This window comes from Haemorhous mexicanus, chromosome 6 (genome assembly GCF_027477595.1).
Source record: "Haemorhous mexicanus isolate bHaeMex1 chromosome 6, bHaeMex1.pri, whole genome shotgun sequence".
In the NCBI taxonomy this organism is placed as follows: Eukaryota; Metazoa; Chordata; class Aves; order Passeriformes; family Fringillidae; genus Haemorhous; species Haemorhous mexicanus.
In genome coordinates this window covers 16,233,262-16,248,085 of record NC_082346.1, presented here as the reverse complement: position 1 = coordinate 16,248,085, position 14,824 = coordinate 16,233,262, and the positions used below count along the sequence as shown (strand labels likewise).

The window sequence follows — 14,824 nt, the reverse complement described above, 5'->3', positions numbered from 1 at the left end:
CTGTTATTGAATATTTAATTCATTAAGTCCCAACAGTGTTCTATGGTTTGGAGTTATGTCCATGTTCAATTTGCAGGAAAATCAATTTTTCATTTCATTTCTGCTTTTCTCGTTCCTATATCCTTTTACTTGATCAAGAGTATCTTTGGAGCATTATGGCTGTAAATTTTCTGGTGTTGATACAGAAAGCAATATTCAATGCCATCTAAATGATATTTTCAGTCTGTCAGAGCATTCCCTCTTGATTCTTCCTGCCACTTTGAAATTGATTCCTTTGTCAAAGAATTGTGTTGGGTGCCTCCTTTTTCTTAAATCCTGCAGTAAGTGATGTGTCTCTGACCCAGCCAGCCGTGTGTGCTCAGTGAGTTCTGGGTTCCATCTGTCTGCCAGCCTCCTGCCTCAGCTGCTAACCCAGTTATTTTTAGGGCTGTGTAGCTTTTCAGCTGCCTAACATATTAGCAGGAGTGGAGTTTAGACTTGCTAGCGTGAGCATCCCTAAAAATAACACTAACTCAGGCATTCATTCTGTTAGGAGGTGCCAGTTGTTCCTGAAGTGTCCTTACCCTTGGTTACTCTCCATCCTGGATTTATTCAGAATGCATATGGAAAGAAATGCACAAAAAAATTGGGGGGGGGGACATGCAGAAAGACAGCTACTGCTGCACCTACAAAAACACCTTCAGCAGATGCCCTGGCCTGATTTATAGTTTATTTTGATACTTCAGAGAGCATTTGTGTTAAACAATCAACAAAATGTTAATGTGAAGGATTCTGCAAAGACTTGTCTGTATTCTTAAAAACCTGGTAATCTGGAGACACTTTCTGCAGAGAAATTCTGATATTTTTGCATCCATCCAGCAACTGTGGTAGCTTTGCATCCCTGTTCCACGTGCATGTGCATGACTGACTCATGATGCATACCTCACATTCTCTGAGGCTATCTGCCTCACATTCTCTGAGTATCTGCCCCACACAATTCCTCATGGTATCAGATAGGGATGTTAAATGTGGCTGAATTGGTTGCAGCAGCAGCACGGCCACGTCTGTGCGGTGAGGGCTGAGGGCAGTGAGCCCTGAGCAGAGGAAGGGCTCCCTAGCCCTGACATGGTGACACTAATGACTGATTTAGAAACAGCCATTCTGCTGTGCAAACACACCAACGTGCTCACAGCCAGCCTGGATCCTGGGCTGCACCCAGAGCCCCCTGGGCAGCAGGGCAGGGAGGGCATCCTGCCCCTCTGCTCTGCTCTGCTCACACCCCACCTGCAGAGCTGCATCAGCTCTGGGTGCCAGCACAGGAAGGACAGGGACCTGCTGGGGTGAGCCCAGAGGAGGCCACCAGGATGATCAGAGATGAAGCACCTCTCCTTTGAGCAAAGGCTGAGAGCTGGGTTTGTTCAGCCTGGAAAAGAGAAGGCTTTGGGGTGACCTAATTGTGGCCTTCCAGTACCTGAAGAGAACCTGTGAGAAAGATGAGAGAGACTATTTACAAGGGCATGTAATGACAGGACAAGGGGAATGGCTTCAGGCTGAAAGAGAGTAGGTTTAGATTAGATGTTAGGAAAAAAATCCTTCATTGTGAGGGTGGTGAGGCACTGGCACAAGTTGCCCAGAGAAGCTGAGGATGCCCCACCCCTGAAAGTGTGTGATGCCAGGTTGGATGGAGCACTGAGCAACCTGGGATAGTGGGATGTGTCCCTGCCCATGACAGAGGGTTGGAATGAGATGATCTGTGAGATCCCTCCCAATCCAAGCCATTTCAGTATTCCCCACTGCACACAGCAGACATGTTTCTTGTGTCTTAGCACATGGCTAAGTTGTGGGCAGCTGAATTATTTCTTTTCCTCAAAATCATGAACTTTTTATGTAAAGTCATTCCTGTGCTCAGAAGAAGGATTAAGGTACTCTGCAGTGAATGAGTTTGAAAGCTCCTGTAAGCCATGTAGTTCATACATAGGCATTCTTCTAGAGCAGTATTAGGAGAGCTGAGTTTATTAATAACCAGTGCTTGTCACAGCCACAATAGCTAAAGGATAAGGTGAAGTTTCAAAGGGGGAGATCAATTGTATTAAACTTTATCATGTAATAAAAGGGGGGGAAAGGCAAGATTTGGGTGCTTTAACTAAATCTTTAGGCCTTTGAGCTTTATATCACTACCCTGGAAAAGACTTTTGTGCCAGGCTTGTGCATTATTAGCTGTAAAGGTTGATGCACTTGATTATTGACATCACTTTAATTTACAGCTATGCAATTAAATATGCCCTGCTGAAAGGGGTGACTGGCTGACTTGAACACTTGCCAAGGCCCCAGCAAGGACCCCACCTCCCATACCTGCTGAATTCAGGGCAGATTTCATTGGCACAGCTATTCAGATGAGTGGGTGCAAATTCACTCTAACAAACTATAAACAGGCTAATTTGTGATTAATCCTGTTTTGTGTACTGTGTGCTAATTCCTTGAGGGAAGGGAAACACTTCTTTCCAAGCTAATAGTTTTTGTTTTGCCATGTGCTCAGACTTCCATATTCCAAAGTGCCCCATTTGTTTAATGATAAGGACAAATGCATTTGTTTAATATAAGTGCTACTATAATGGGAAGTTCTTTGAGTTTATACTTTTAAAATTGTTACTATTTCTAGGCACTATGGTAATATAAATTTTAAAACATGAGTTTATATGATTGAGGAAAACTGAATTCTGCAGCATTAATGCTTCTTTTCACAAGTACATACAAGCATTATTTTTCTCATACATATTTTAAATATTTTAGTTTTAGGTTTCTCTCTCTCTCTCTCAATTATTGTGTCATAAAATACATTTATAAAATGCCCAGTGGGATCTGGAAGGCCCAGAGAATTTAAATACAATAATCAATGCAATAATATCCATAAATTACTTCTCAAGATACTGCACAAATACACTTTGCCTGTGTCTAATACAAAACTATAAATGATGTCACTCTGAACTATTGATAGGCTGATTTATACCCTGTGCCAAGCTGTCCATAAGTACATACCCCAGAAATTAAATTTTACTTTCTATTTTTCTGAGACCCCAAGGACTGACTCTTTTTTTTCTCCTTCCCTCTTGCTTTCCTGCTTTCTTCCTTTTTTTTTTTTTAGATATGAAGCCAAATTCCGACAAAAACTTCTTGAATACACAGATTCCAACAACATTGCCTCCCTTTTTCTCACAGCAGCCAATCGTTGGCTGGAAGTTCGCATGGCAAGTACAACTATTTATTATTATTATTTCATAAACACAAGGAATTTTTGGCTTTGTTACAAGTGATCTGATGAGGCATCCAACAGTTTTCCAGCCTCACCTCAAAGCCATACCTTTGCCCTCTATGTGTCTCTGGCTGTTATGAGTATATGCCAACCCATCCTGGGCACTGAATGGGATATGAATTTTCCCCACAGCCTGCAGCTGTTTTTCCAAGACAGGAATAGTTTTCACAGGTCACATTGGCTCCTCTGTGTGTGAAGAGTGATCAGAGCTAGTTGAGCAGTGCCACCAGCCAGTATGTCATTGTGGGGCCATGTCAGTCCGTGTCAGCAGCTTCTGCCTCATGGCTTCCTAGGATCATTTCAATATCTTGGAAGTTCTTCTAATGAGCAGAAGGATGTAGATAAGTTTGAGTCTGTTTTGGGGTCATCTGAAGAACACCAGAGATATTCAGTGGCCTGTTTTCTGCTCAGTGAAGTGGTCTGGCATGAGAAATTGTTTATTAAAAATAATTCTCTAAGAAGCAAGTCAAGGAATTTTATGTTGTGGAATGTTATATCACAGTTTTAAATGCAGGTGTACTAATGCAGTTCTGGTAACATGGGCTTCTTTTAGATGTCCTGAATGTATATTAATTCACTTTTCATGTCACACTCTATGGCTTCATTTTGGACTCCTCCTTAATTGGTGCCTTTTGCTAATTTAGTTCAGGTATTGGGTGTGACTTGAATACAATATTGTTACCCTATTATATGTTCAGGGCTAGACCACCCGAAGTCCCTAATTCTGATCAATGCCTATATCACTAAACAGTTCAAACACAGACAAATGATAGTTATCCTCCCACAGAGTTGGTTTTCTAGTCTGTTACACAGTTTTACTCAAAGAATTGTCTGTGGGAAGTCAAATCACCAATGATTTAAATCAAAGCAGAAAAAGGCCCTTATGGCAATGTAGGTGCATGCTGTGCAAGAGAGGCTTGTTTGAACAGTTGTGGATGGTAGGGACTCAGCAGCAGCAGCAGAGCCTCCCAGCAGTTCATCATCAGCCCCAGAGATGGGATGCATGAGCACTTCCCTCCTATCCCAGGTAACTTCAGCTGCATGATTTCAGCCACCTCCATTAGATGCTTAAGGTATCTGTGTTGACTTCCCCAGCACAGCCCTGCTAAAAGCAGTAATAATGGGTTCCTGGTTGAGTCTGGATGGAGTTCCATGGGGTTTTCTGCCTGTGGTTGGATATTGTGCAATGGGTTTGTTATTTGGTGTGCAAAGTTATGAGAACGTTTTAATCCTTTGTAGACTTATAATGATGGAGCTTATTCATATTCCTTCAGGAGTACATTGGAGCATGTGTGGTGCTCATAGCAGCTGTCACTTCTATTACCAGTTGCCTGTATAATAAAATCACTTCAGGACTTGTAGGCTTGGGACTAACCTATGCTCTTATGGTAAGAATCTCAGGATCCTTTCTGTCTCTCCCAAACATTTTTTTGTAATTCCTCAGGGCACAAAGATGAACAGGAAGATTGAAGGTGTCTGTACATCTCTAGTGGGTACTGTAACATCATGTAAAACACCATGTGTTTACTTCAGTTCACATGTGATGGTTGACATATTTGAGTGTATGCTTTCTTCAGCTTTGAGATCAAATCTCATCGAGGTGTTAGTTCAAATATGTCAATGAAACATGGACAAGTTGCATCATAATTTTTTATATCGTGTTGCGTTGTGAAGAATACATTTTCAGTGCATCAGCTGTAATTATGCCCTGGTATATCATTCTAGATTGTCCAAACTTGAGTTACCAAAATTATGTCTTTTCACCTGTCTTTACTGTTCTCCCACCCTCTTTTCTGTTGGTGTAGATCAGATCTCCACAGTACCAAAGTATCTGTGCACTGCAGTTAGGAAATGTAACCTTTAGTCATTGTTGCCTTCCTGTTGGTGTTCTACCATCCAGTGCATTCACAGCTTCCACTTACTGAGGCATTCTTGTCTAGGGATATAAACTGCATGCTGGTCAGATGATGGAAACTACTAAAAATCTGGGATTCAGTCATGTATTTGCTTTACATCAGGTGTCCAACTATCTGAATTGGATGGTTCGTAACCTGGCTGACATGGAGATCCAGCTGGGGGCAGTGAAAAGAATCAATGGCCTTCTCAAAACAGAAGCTGAAAATTATGAAGGGCTCCTTTGTAAGTGCAGTTTTGTGCAGCATGCAGAAAGAGCTTGCTGAAATTTTAATGACTTTGCATGGTATTGCCATGAAAAATGTAGTAAATCACCTAATGAACCAACTAATTAATTATAAGAGAGTTGATGTTGGGTTTTCCCCCCCCTGTGCCTGTGGTACAGCTTCATCACAGATTCCCCAGAACTGGCCAGACAGAGGGGAGATCCAAATCCAGAACCTCAGTGTCCGATACGACAGCAACCTGAAGCCAGTGCTGAAACATGTCAATGCTCACATCTCGCCAGGACAAAAGGTAAAAAACTGCAGTGCTTCCCAGAACCTCTTTTTATGATTTATGTGAGTAGCACCTCACATAAATCAGAGTTAAAACATACCACAGAATGCTTTGGAGACTGAATTACAGATGATTTTTTTCTCTCAAAGCATGTAATGCACTGTTAAGGAGTCTGGGGGACTCCTAGCTTGGTGTATTAAGGCAAACACCCTCCCTCTCAGTATCCCAGTGCCCTCCTGTCAGCACACAGTGCCAAATGAAGTGACAGTGAGCCCTTACAGTGCTAGACCTACTTTTCATCCTTCTCACATGACTCTCCTGTCTTTATTACCATCATTGCCATTTTCCTATTGTACCTGTTACAGGACTGGCCTTGATTTATCCTTAAATGCTCAGACCTCTAAAAGACAAAAAGTGAACACAGCAATTCTGTAATGGCTGGTTCAGTTGGACTGATGTGTCAGGAGTAGAAGAGGATCATGTGAATCAGAGCAGCTCCTCCACCCTCTCATCTGAAGTGTCAAGTACAGATGTTATCCATTTCCTGTATTTTCATTTTCTGATGTTCATCTGCTTTCTGTGTCACAGATTGGGATCTGCGGCCGGACAGGCAGTGGAAAATCCTCCTTCTCCCTTGCATTTTTCAGAATGGTTGACACCTTTGAGGGTAAGATAACACTTTTGTGTGTCACTCAAGCTTAGCTCCTGAAGGTTCTTTGGTAGTCTTTTCCTTAACAGCAGCAGCTCTGAAGTGTGATTTTCAAATCTGCAGGACACACTCGCTGGCCCTGTTTAAAGCTGATATCATCTGTCACCTAACAGCTGTGCCATTTGTAAGCCAGATCAATAAAAATTCTGCTTGATAGAAGCAAAAGTCCAAGAGTGACAGATGACAGACTTTTGTGCAGTTAAATCACAACAGTAGGACCAAAGCATAAAAGGGCAAGCTGTTCAAGTGTAATCTGTGCTCACGGGATCCACTGGCCCAAAAAACTCAGCACCTGGGGGTTGCAGCTTGGCCTGCTGCCCTGGAATTTCCTGCCATATTTCCTGCTCTGTGTGCTTCACAGGGTACATCTCAAAAAGATGTCAGCCACATCAGCCACAGAGCCCCTATGCAGAGACAGACAGTTGTACTCAGAGATAAGATTTCATAGTGCTCAACAGTAATTTGGCTCTCTGAAGGGCTCGTTGTTCCTGGTAATTAATCCCTGATTGAAGTAATGTCTGACCCTGTTGTTTGATAGATGTATACTGATCAAGCAGTGTATCTAATCATTCATAAGGTGCTTCAGGTCCCCTCTGTATGCTTTCCAGCTGAGCTTAGTCTCAAGAAGGCTGTGCTGGCTTTTTAGTCAAAGCATGGTTCTTTGGTGAAGAAAGGGCTGTGTGACACAAGGCCTGTTCCTGCTGTACTGCCTTTCAGCCTGGAAGTGAGCCATGTCTTTGCCAGCAGCTGTGTGGCACAATAAACACCCTGTCCTCTTTCTTTTGAATAGGGAGGATTATCATTGATGGTATAGATATTGCAAAGCTGCCCTTACAGACACTGAGATCCAGGCTGTCAATCATCCTCCAAGATCCTATTTTATTCAGCGGAACAATCCGGTAAGTGTTAAGCACCAGCAATAAATAAAAACCATGGAATTGCTTCCATGTCATACAATATAAATTATATGTTATAATTGTACTATATAATAACTTTTATACCAAGCTGCTCAATTGCAGTCTCCTCAGCTGGAATAGGGAGGATCACTGCCTTCTGTCTGTGCTTTTAACTCACCCCTGCCAGACCAACCTTTCCCTGTGCCTGAGCCTGGACAGGACACTGTTGGCAGAAGACATCCCATGCCTGGGAAGCAGGGAAGGCCAATATTTATTCCTCCAGGATCAGTAATCAGTTTAGCTCACTGATCAAATACCCATAACCACCCAGCATTTCTTGAAACCTTCTTTCTCCTACATCTGTTTTCATCTGTCTGCCTTAAAATATGGGACAAAAAAAAAAAAATGCAGACAAAAAACTTGCTGTAGACAGAGAGAAAGCAAAAGAACATGAGAAGTACTGGGAGCCTGGCCTGTTTTATCCTGGAGCTTCTACCTGTGTTTCTTCTGGGCCATTTCATCTGCAGCACCAAATACCTTAGCTTTTTTTTTTTTTTTTTTTTTTTTTTTTTTTTTTTTTTTTTCTTCTCCTACTTCTCTGAGAAGATGATGTAGTAGAAATAATGGCCAAAAGTTCCAGATTGCAACAAATGCCCTTCCTTGTGTCTGTGCCATTTACAATCCTCAGTGCACAGTTACATCACCTGCAGTTTTAGTTTCTACATAAGTGATTAGAATTCACTGAAAAGGATACAAGCTTCAGGACGTGCCTAAATAGACCATGATTCGTTCACATCAGAAGATGATGTGATTGTAGTCCTTTGTTTTATTAATTAATCTATTAAAAATGTATTTAGGCCAGCATCCATCCTTCACAACTCATAGAGCAGGAGAAAAATGTAAAAATAGTGTCATGCACCATTGAATCTTTTATTGTCATTCTACATGCTAATGTAGTATGATGTGAGATTCACATTTGTTGCTGTCACTTCTGGGCCACAGCAAGCTAAAATAATGTTCATCTGTTCATAAATCCAAGATTTTTTGAATTGCAGTGAAGACTTCAATCTCATAATGCAGTATGAAGCTTGATTATTCTGGTAACATTTCTACAGCAGTGAAGAACAAAGAGACATTGTATTTAAAAAGAGGGAGGGTAGAATTTTGGCCTTTGTTAAAATTGAATGTTAATTTAGACTGAGTAATCACAGCTTTTTCTAGTAAAACATGAGATTTCTGTAATTTATACAGAACAAACTAAATTCCAAAACCATAAAGATAGCCACAAAATAGCAAGCTTTTCCTTTTCTGCTTAACTGACAGTCAAATTTTCATCTTAATCACATTGGCATAAACATTGATTAAGTCTGGGATATTCAGTGGATTTATACCAATGATAGATCAGAATCAGGCCCAGACCCTCAGTGTATGATTCTGATTATCTGCAGGCTTGTTCCTAAGCACACTAAAAGAAGAAATCCATTGCAGCAGTTTCTGTTGACTGATTTTCTGGAATTACCCCTGCTGCAGGTTTAACTTGGACCCTGAGAAGAAGTGCACTGACAGCATGCTCTGGGAGGCACTGGAAATAGCACAGCTCAAGCATGTGGTGAAGGCACTGCCTGGGGGCCTAGGTAATGAGACTTCTTTTTGAGAATATTGTTTGAACATTCACAATGTTCCTGTTTCACACTTATTTACTAGAAGGGTAGTTGATGAAGAAAGAGCTTTTAAAGTTTGTGGAAGGTGACAAAAAGTGCCTGCAGGCAATGTTCTATATCTATATAACTCCTTTACCAGCTGTACCTGGGGGGCAGAATCCTCTTTTTTTTCAAATGAATGGTTAAATTATTTTATTTCAGTATGTCTTTGTTTTGAAGCACTGAGGTTTGTGGGTCTTATGAATTCAAATAAGCTGTCAAAAAGTCAGGTGTTACCTAGAACACTTTTGTGAGGAGGAGGAAGATTTCTAAAGCTTCAAGACGTGAATCATTTGGTCAGGCAGGAAAAAAACAAACTAAAAAAGCCCCCACCAAACACCTAACAAATAAAAAACAAAAAAAACTCCAATAAACCCCCTTAAAATATTAAGTTGTATAGCCCTAGGGTAAAGAAATGATGGATGCTGGTTTGACTGGGGATGCAGTGTCCTAGACTGTGCATGTTTCAGAAAAACTCGCTCTTGGACATCCTCAGCTGCTTTGATATCCAACAGATACAGAGAATATAGGGAGACAAAAGTACTGGTTGTGTTGAACACTGGAAATGAGCAGGCAAAAATGTGTCACCAGCAGCTGTAAGCCTAGGAAATATTCCTTTACATTGGAATTGAGACTCTGTTTTCCAAGCATATGCTCTATTCTGGTCTGACCTTACTGATTTTGCTCTATCACTTCCAGATGCAATAGTCACAGAAGGGGGTGAAAACTTCAGCCAGGGCCAAAGGCAGCTGTTCTGCCTGGCAAGGGCTTTTGTGAGGAAGACAAGTATTTTCATCATGGATGAAGCCACAGCATCTATTGACATGGCAACAGTGAGTTTGAAGTGCTTCTGATTTCTTGTACTTGATATGTGAAGAAAAAGGTGGAAAGCAATTCTGTCTATTCTGCAATATGCTTACACCATATTTAGTTGCAGACATATTTACAAGCCCAGGTAGTTGTGAGTCACTGCTAACAAATCTAAAGAGCTTTCAAGCCATTTTACTAGGGATTGAATACTTATTCCAGGGCTGATTGCATTAGGAAAATGAAGCATGTTATTTTAATTGACAGTGGAGTTTCTGAAGTAAACAAAGCGAGGGAAGGTCAGCTGGGATGGTCAGTGAAGGGTGAATTGGCAAGTGATGAGTTTTCCCAGCATGACTGGCAGGAATTTAGAAGGCTTGAAAGTAGAGGCAAGGAAATAAACACAGACACAGAAAAGACATACTGGATTATTGCATTAATTGCCTGGAATTTCTAGGCAGATGCTTAAGCATTCAGTAATAGTGCAGTGACTGGGTTTCAGCCAAATAGAATAGTACATTTTTTCATCTGTTATGTTGTTACAGGAAATATTTCCATTTTCTTTCCGCTGTAAGTACAGAACATAACTGGAGGGGTTTGTTAGAACTGCTACCATTTTTAGTTCAGTAGAATGTTAGTGTTTGAGCTTCAGCAAGGGAACCATAGTGCAGTTAAAACACATTTTGAATTTTGATGCTTTGAGCATAGAGTTCCTCCCTTGAAATACTTCTCTGAAGAGCAGCTAATAACAGATGAAGGTATCTGTGCTCATGACACTTCCAGGCAGTTTGGAATGCAGGGACAGTCTCCTGAATAGCAAAGGATGAGTACTTGTTGAGTGAGAGCTATGTAGGTTAAGGCCATCTTAAATATCATCTCCACTGTGAAATATGCCAGGTACAGCACAGTCCCTTGCTTGTCCCTGCCACCCCTTGGTGTGAGATGTCCCCATTGTGCTGGAACATTCCTGGGCTTGCAGCGGGGTGAAGGACACGCCGCAGAGGCGCTGGCATGGGCAGCCTGGCAGCACCCAGAATTCACCCTGGATTTCCTCAGTGTCAAACTGAGGCCAGGACAGCAGGAGTTTGTGGCCAGGGCACAGCTCTGGTGTCTGCTGAACCCCAGAGGCAATGGCAGGAGAGACCTGGCTCTGGCTTAGTTTGGAGATGTAGCTCATTTTTCACTTCTCCAATGGACAATAACTAACAGCATGGAATAGTCAGTGGTTACTTACTGAAGCCTTCTTATTCTTCATCTTGTCTGTGTCTGTCATGCAACTTCTGTTGTTTGAAAAGCACCAAATGTCTTTCCTTCCCTAGGAGAACATTCTCCAGAAGGTGGTGATGACTGCGTTTGCTGACCGGACCGTGGTTACAATAGCAGTAAGTACAGTCCCTGCTGCCATCCTCATGCTAACAAGGATCTGAAATGCCCCATTAGTCACTTCTTGTCAGTGTTAATAAATCTGGTAATTAGGCCAGTCATCTTTTTCCTTTTTTAAGTGGTGTTTAAATGTGAGCTTTCTTCTCCTTTTTAAAATTTCTTACTTAAATTCTTAAGAGTGGCTTCTTCAATGTGTTGCATGATGCTAAGTCAAATTACCTGTAATGGCACATACTCTAAATATGCTCTTTATTTTCTGTTTCCCATTTTAAGCTAATTTAAAATGCCATATACTTTGCTGCAAAATATAAATTTCATCAAGCTAAAAAAATCATTTAACTAAGGACAAGTAATTACACATTTCAGAGGTGAAATGAAGTCAGTATGCTTCTTAACATTTTAAAATTCAGCATAAGAAATCTGTGCTCAGGAATCTCCGAGCATCATTTATTTTCACCTAGCAAATGTATAATAGAAGACCTGATTTATCTTATGGTATCCATCCAGTGCGTCATTATAAAAAAGCAAAGGAATCAAAACCATGACATTTCCTGATTTCTCTGCATGAAAATTGAGATTTGCACTGTATTCTGCATTTATGTATATTTTTCAGTTTGTTTGGGGACAGGCTGAAAAAGCATTATTATTCTTCGGCACTCTCAGTGAGATTTAAACTGCACAGTTCAAACAAACAATATCTTGGAATAAACTTACTTTGAATATTTTTGCTTACTTCCAATTGTAAATGAGGTTTACAGCAGGAAGGTTTGTATTTAAAACATTCTGTAGTAGAAACATAGCACAGGGGGTTTGTGGGATGGGTAGTGGTTTTGGGGGTGTGGGGTTTTTTTGGTTTGGTTTGATTTTTTGTTTTGGGGTTTTTTGTTTGGTTGGTTGTGTTGTTGATTTTCAGGTGTGGTTTTGTTTTGTCTTGGTTTTGGTGGGTTTTTTTCCCAGAAAAAGCTATATATTCCTAATTTCTGTTTAGAAAGAATAGGAATAGTAGGAGTTAGTAGGAGTGGCTCTCTGTTATCTTTTATGTTACTCACAATTACCAGGGTGGCAGCACTGATTGTGTTACACTGAAAGAGATCAGACAAGGGCAGCAAATTCAACTGGAATGTGATATTTCAGTCCCCTGCCCCTGTCTGTGGACTGGATAAATGTCATAGAAACTGCAGAAGATATGAGATTTGTAGATGCCATCCGTGATTATTTTATGGAAAATCTGGCTAGGAAAGCCAGAAAAGGAAATACAAGAGTTATTTTGATACTGAGGATGCCCAAGACTTGATTAGGAACCTCATGGGTGAAGAGCAGCTGTGTAACAGCAACCATAATATTCTGAGATTAAATATCCCTGCAGGAGTGATGCAGATCCAAAAAAATCCCATGCAGTTACAGTTAACATGAAAATGTGGAATTCTGTCAATATGAAGAGGCTTGCAAAAAACTAAACCCAAAAATAAATGGTAGGGGGAAAAAAAGCTAAAAGCAGCAGCAAAGGAGATTTGAATCTGACAGGGATTATGGAAATTACTGAAGCATTTTATTTAAAAAGAAGATGGAAACAATGCATGCTATTTATTTAGGTAATGCTTCAGTTAGGATAGAAAAATGTGATATGGATAAAGAAATAAAAAAGATTATTAGAAACAAGAAGACTGAACTCAGAGTCCATAGTTCACACGTACCTTGAATATTGTGTGCAGTTCCAGTCTCCTTTTGCCCAGAATAACACATTACAACTGAAAAATGCTGAGAAGCACAGGATGATTTTGGAGGTGTTGGATTTGCTCCTGGAAGGGAGCAGCTGAGCAGGCTGGGGCTCTTCTGTGTGGAAGAAGGACAATGGAAGGACATGAGAGAGGTCTGCAAAGTCACAGGCAAGGGGTGTCAGCTGAAACTCGGAGCAACACGGCCCAGAGCACACAGAAGAGGGAGTACTTGTTCATCCAGTGGGGAGGAAGTATGGAAAAGCCTTTTCCAAAGGATATGGGTGCAAAATGATTGTGAAAGCTCAGAAGAAGAAGTCTTGTAAAACTGACTAGATCAGCTTTCTAAATAGACAAACCACATTATGCTCAGGAACCACCCCAGACCCAGATACAATCCAGGAGTGGGAGAATTCCCAACTTCTCACAGGCACTTCCACACTCATTTGCCCTGTTCCTATCTGCCTGGCTGCCTTCTTTTGGCTGCACTTGGGAGCAGGACTCTGGGCTGGGGACATTCTAAAGAGAATTTGTAGGACTCCTCATACTCAAGTGCCTCTGTATTTTTTAGATACTGGCTCTTGGTCTGTATATTTATCTGCAGTGTTTACACAGCAATTAGCCTTTGATTAAGTAGCCTTAATCAAACTTGAACTTGATAGGAAAATTAATTTATGGAAGTCTGTCTTATCCTGGAATATATTGAATAGAGAGATACACTCACCTGGCATTTTGTTTGTTTTTCAGCACCGCGTGCACACGATCCTCAATTCAGATTTGGTTATTGTAATGAAGAGAGGGGTTATTTTGGAATATGACAAGCCTGAGGTTCTGCTAGAACAAGAAGACAGTGTCTTTGCTTCTTTTGTACAAGCAGATAAGTAATAAAAATAAATAAAGCATTTTAGAATACAATTTTATTATTTTCTAAAAATGTAAAATACTTGTAAATAAATATTATTTCATAATAAATCGAGCTATTCCTTTTTTAATAAAATGAGCCCTTTTTTCCATCCAAAGCATTAATGAATTATCTGTGTACTTTACTTTTTGGTAAAAAAGTACTACTACCTTTCTTTTTATTTGCTGCCAAAGAATCACAAAATATAGTTGAAAAAAACTACATGGGTGAACTACAGCAGGATACACATCAAACAAACATAACCAGCATGGAGTTTTTATGTAACTCTCAACCCCCCGTCATTTATTAACATGTTATTTTTATATGTCATAGCCCTACTGTAGATAATGTTCGTGACTGACTAAATGCAGAAGGAAAAATTATATACCAAAGGTATCTCTCAAAAGCTTGTATCTCTTTCAATTAAATGACTCTGTAAAGCTTTAATATCTAAATACAAAACCTATAAAACATTTTTTATATTGTGGTTTATTGATAGTGCCTGAGTTGTGCCTTAGACTCTCCTTTAATACTGTCTAGAAATGAATCACAATGTGATTCCATCTTTCTGCCCCCTGAATACTATTACACTGACTCCAAGCAGGATGGAGGCAGGCTCCCTCCCAAGCTGTGAAGAAGCTGAGAGGAGGCAGGCTGTGATAAAGTATCAGTGTTTAATGTACACTGTTTCCAGACCAGTGCAGATGTACCAATTCATCTGGAAATTATCCCCCCAAGTCTGGTAAATAAACAGCAATAAACCTTTCAGTGCAGCTCAGGGCCACAAGAGCTTGACTCATCATCTCCTAGTTTCACATGTTTCACCCGCTGTGGTGATGTCTCTGGATTTAATGTGACCCTTAGCAATAAATTCTGTACACTAAAGATAACTTTTAGCCAGTAAAATTATCCTGATTCAGCTAGGCAGCTACTTATCACTGCCCTGTGACAGTCATTCTGGGACTTTTCATTAATAGAGGGTTACAATGTCAATAACCCAATGGAAGGCTAC

General features: G+C 40.6%; 1 protein-coding gene across 3 annotated transcripts in view; it reads left to right on the top strand.

Annotated features, from left to right (window-relative positions):
- Positions 1–14,285, top strand: part of ABCC8 (ATP binding cassette subfamily C member 8) — a 73,298-nt gene extending 59,013 nt beyond the window's left edge. For all 3 annotated transcript variants that reach the window (XM_059848959.1, XM_059848958.1, XM_059848960.1), the window contains 10 exons: positions 3,122–3,224; positions 4,564–4,677; positions 5,308–5,428; positions 5,589–5,719; positions 6,290–6,368; positions 7,201–7,309; positions 8,837–8,940; positions 9,706–9,839; positions 11,133–11,195; positions 13,659–14,285. In XM_059848959.1, coding sequence (XP_059704942.1) covers positions 3,122–3,224; positions 4,564–4,677; positions 5,308–5,428; positions 5,589–5,719; positions 6,290–6,368; positions 7,201–7,309; positions 8,837–8,940; positions 9,706–9,839; positions 11,133–11,195; positions 13,659–13,796 — 1,096 coding nt within the window. In that variant the 3' untranslated portion in view covers positions 13,797–14,285. The remainder of the gene's footprint in view (positions 1–3,121; positions 3,225–4,563; positions 4,678–5,307; positions 5,429–5,588; positions 5,720–6,289; positions 6,369–7,200; positions 7,310–8,836; positions 8,941–9,705; positions 9,840–11,132; positions 11,196–13,658) is intronic.
- The last annotated feature ends 539 nt before the right edge of the window (positions 14,286–14,824 follow it).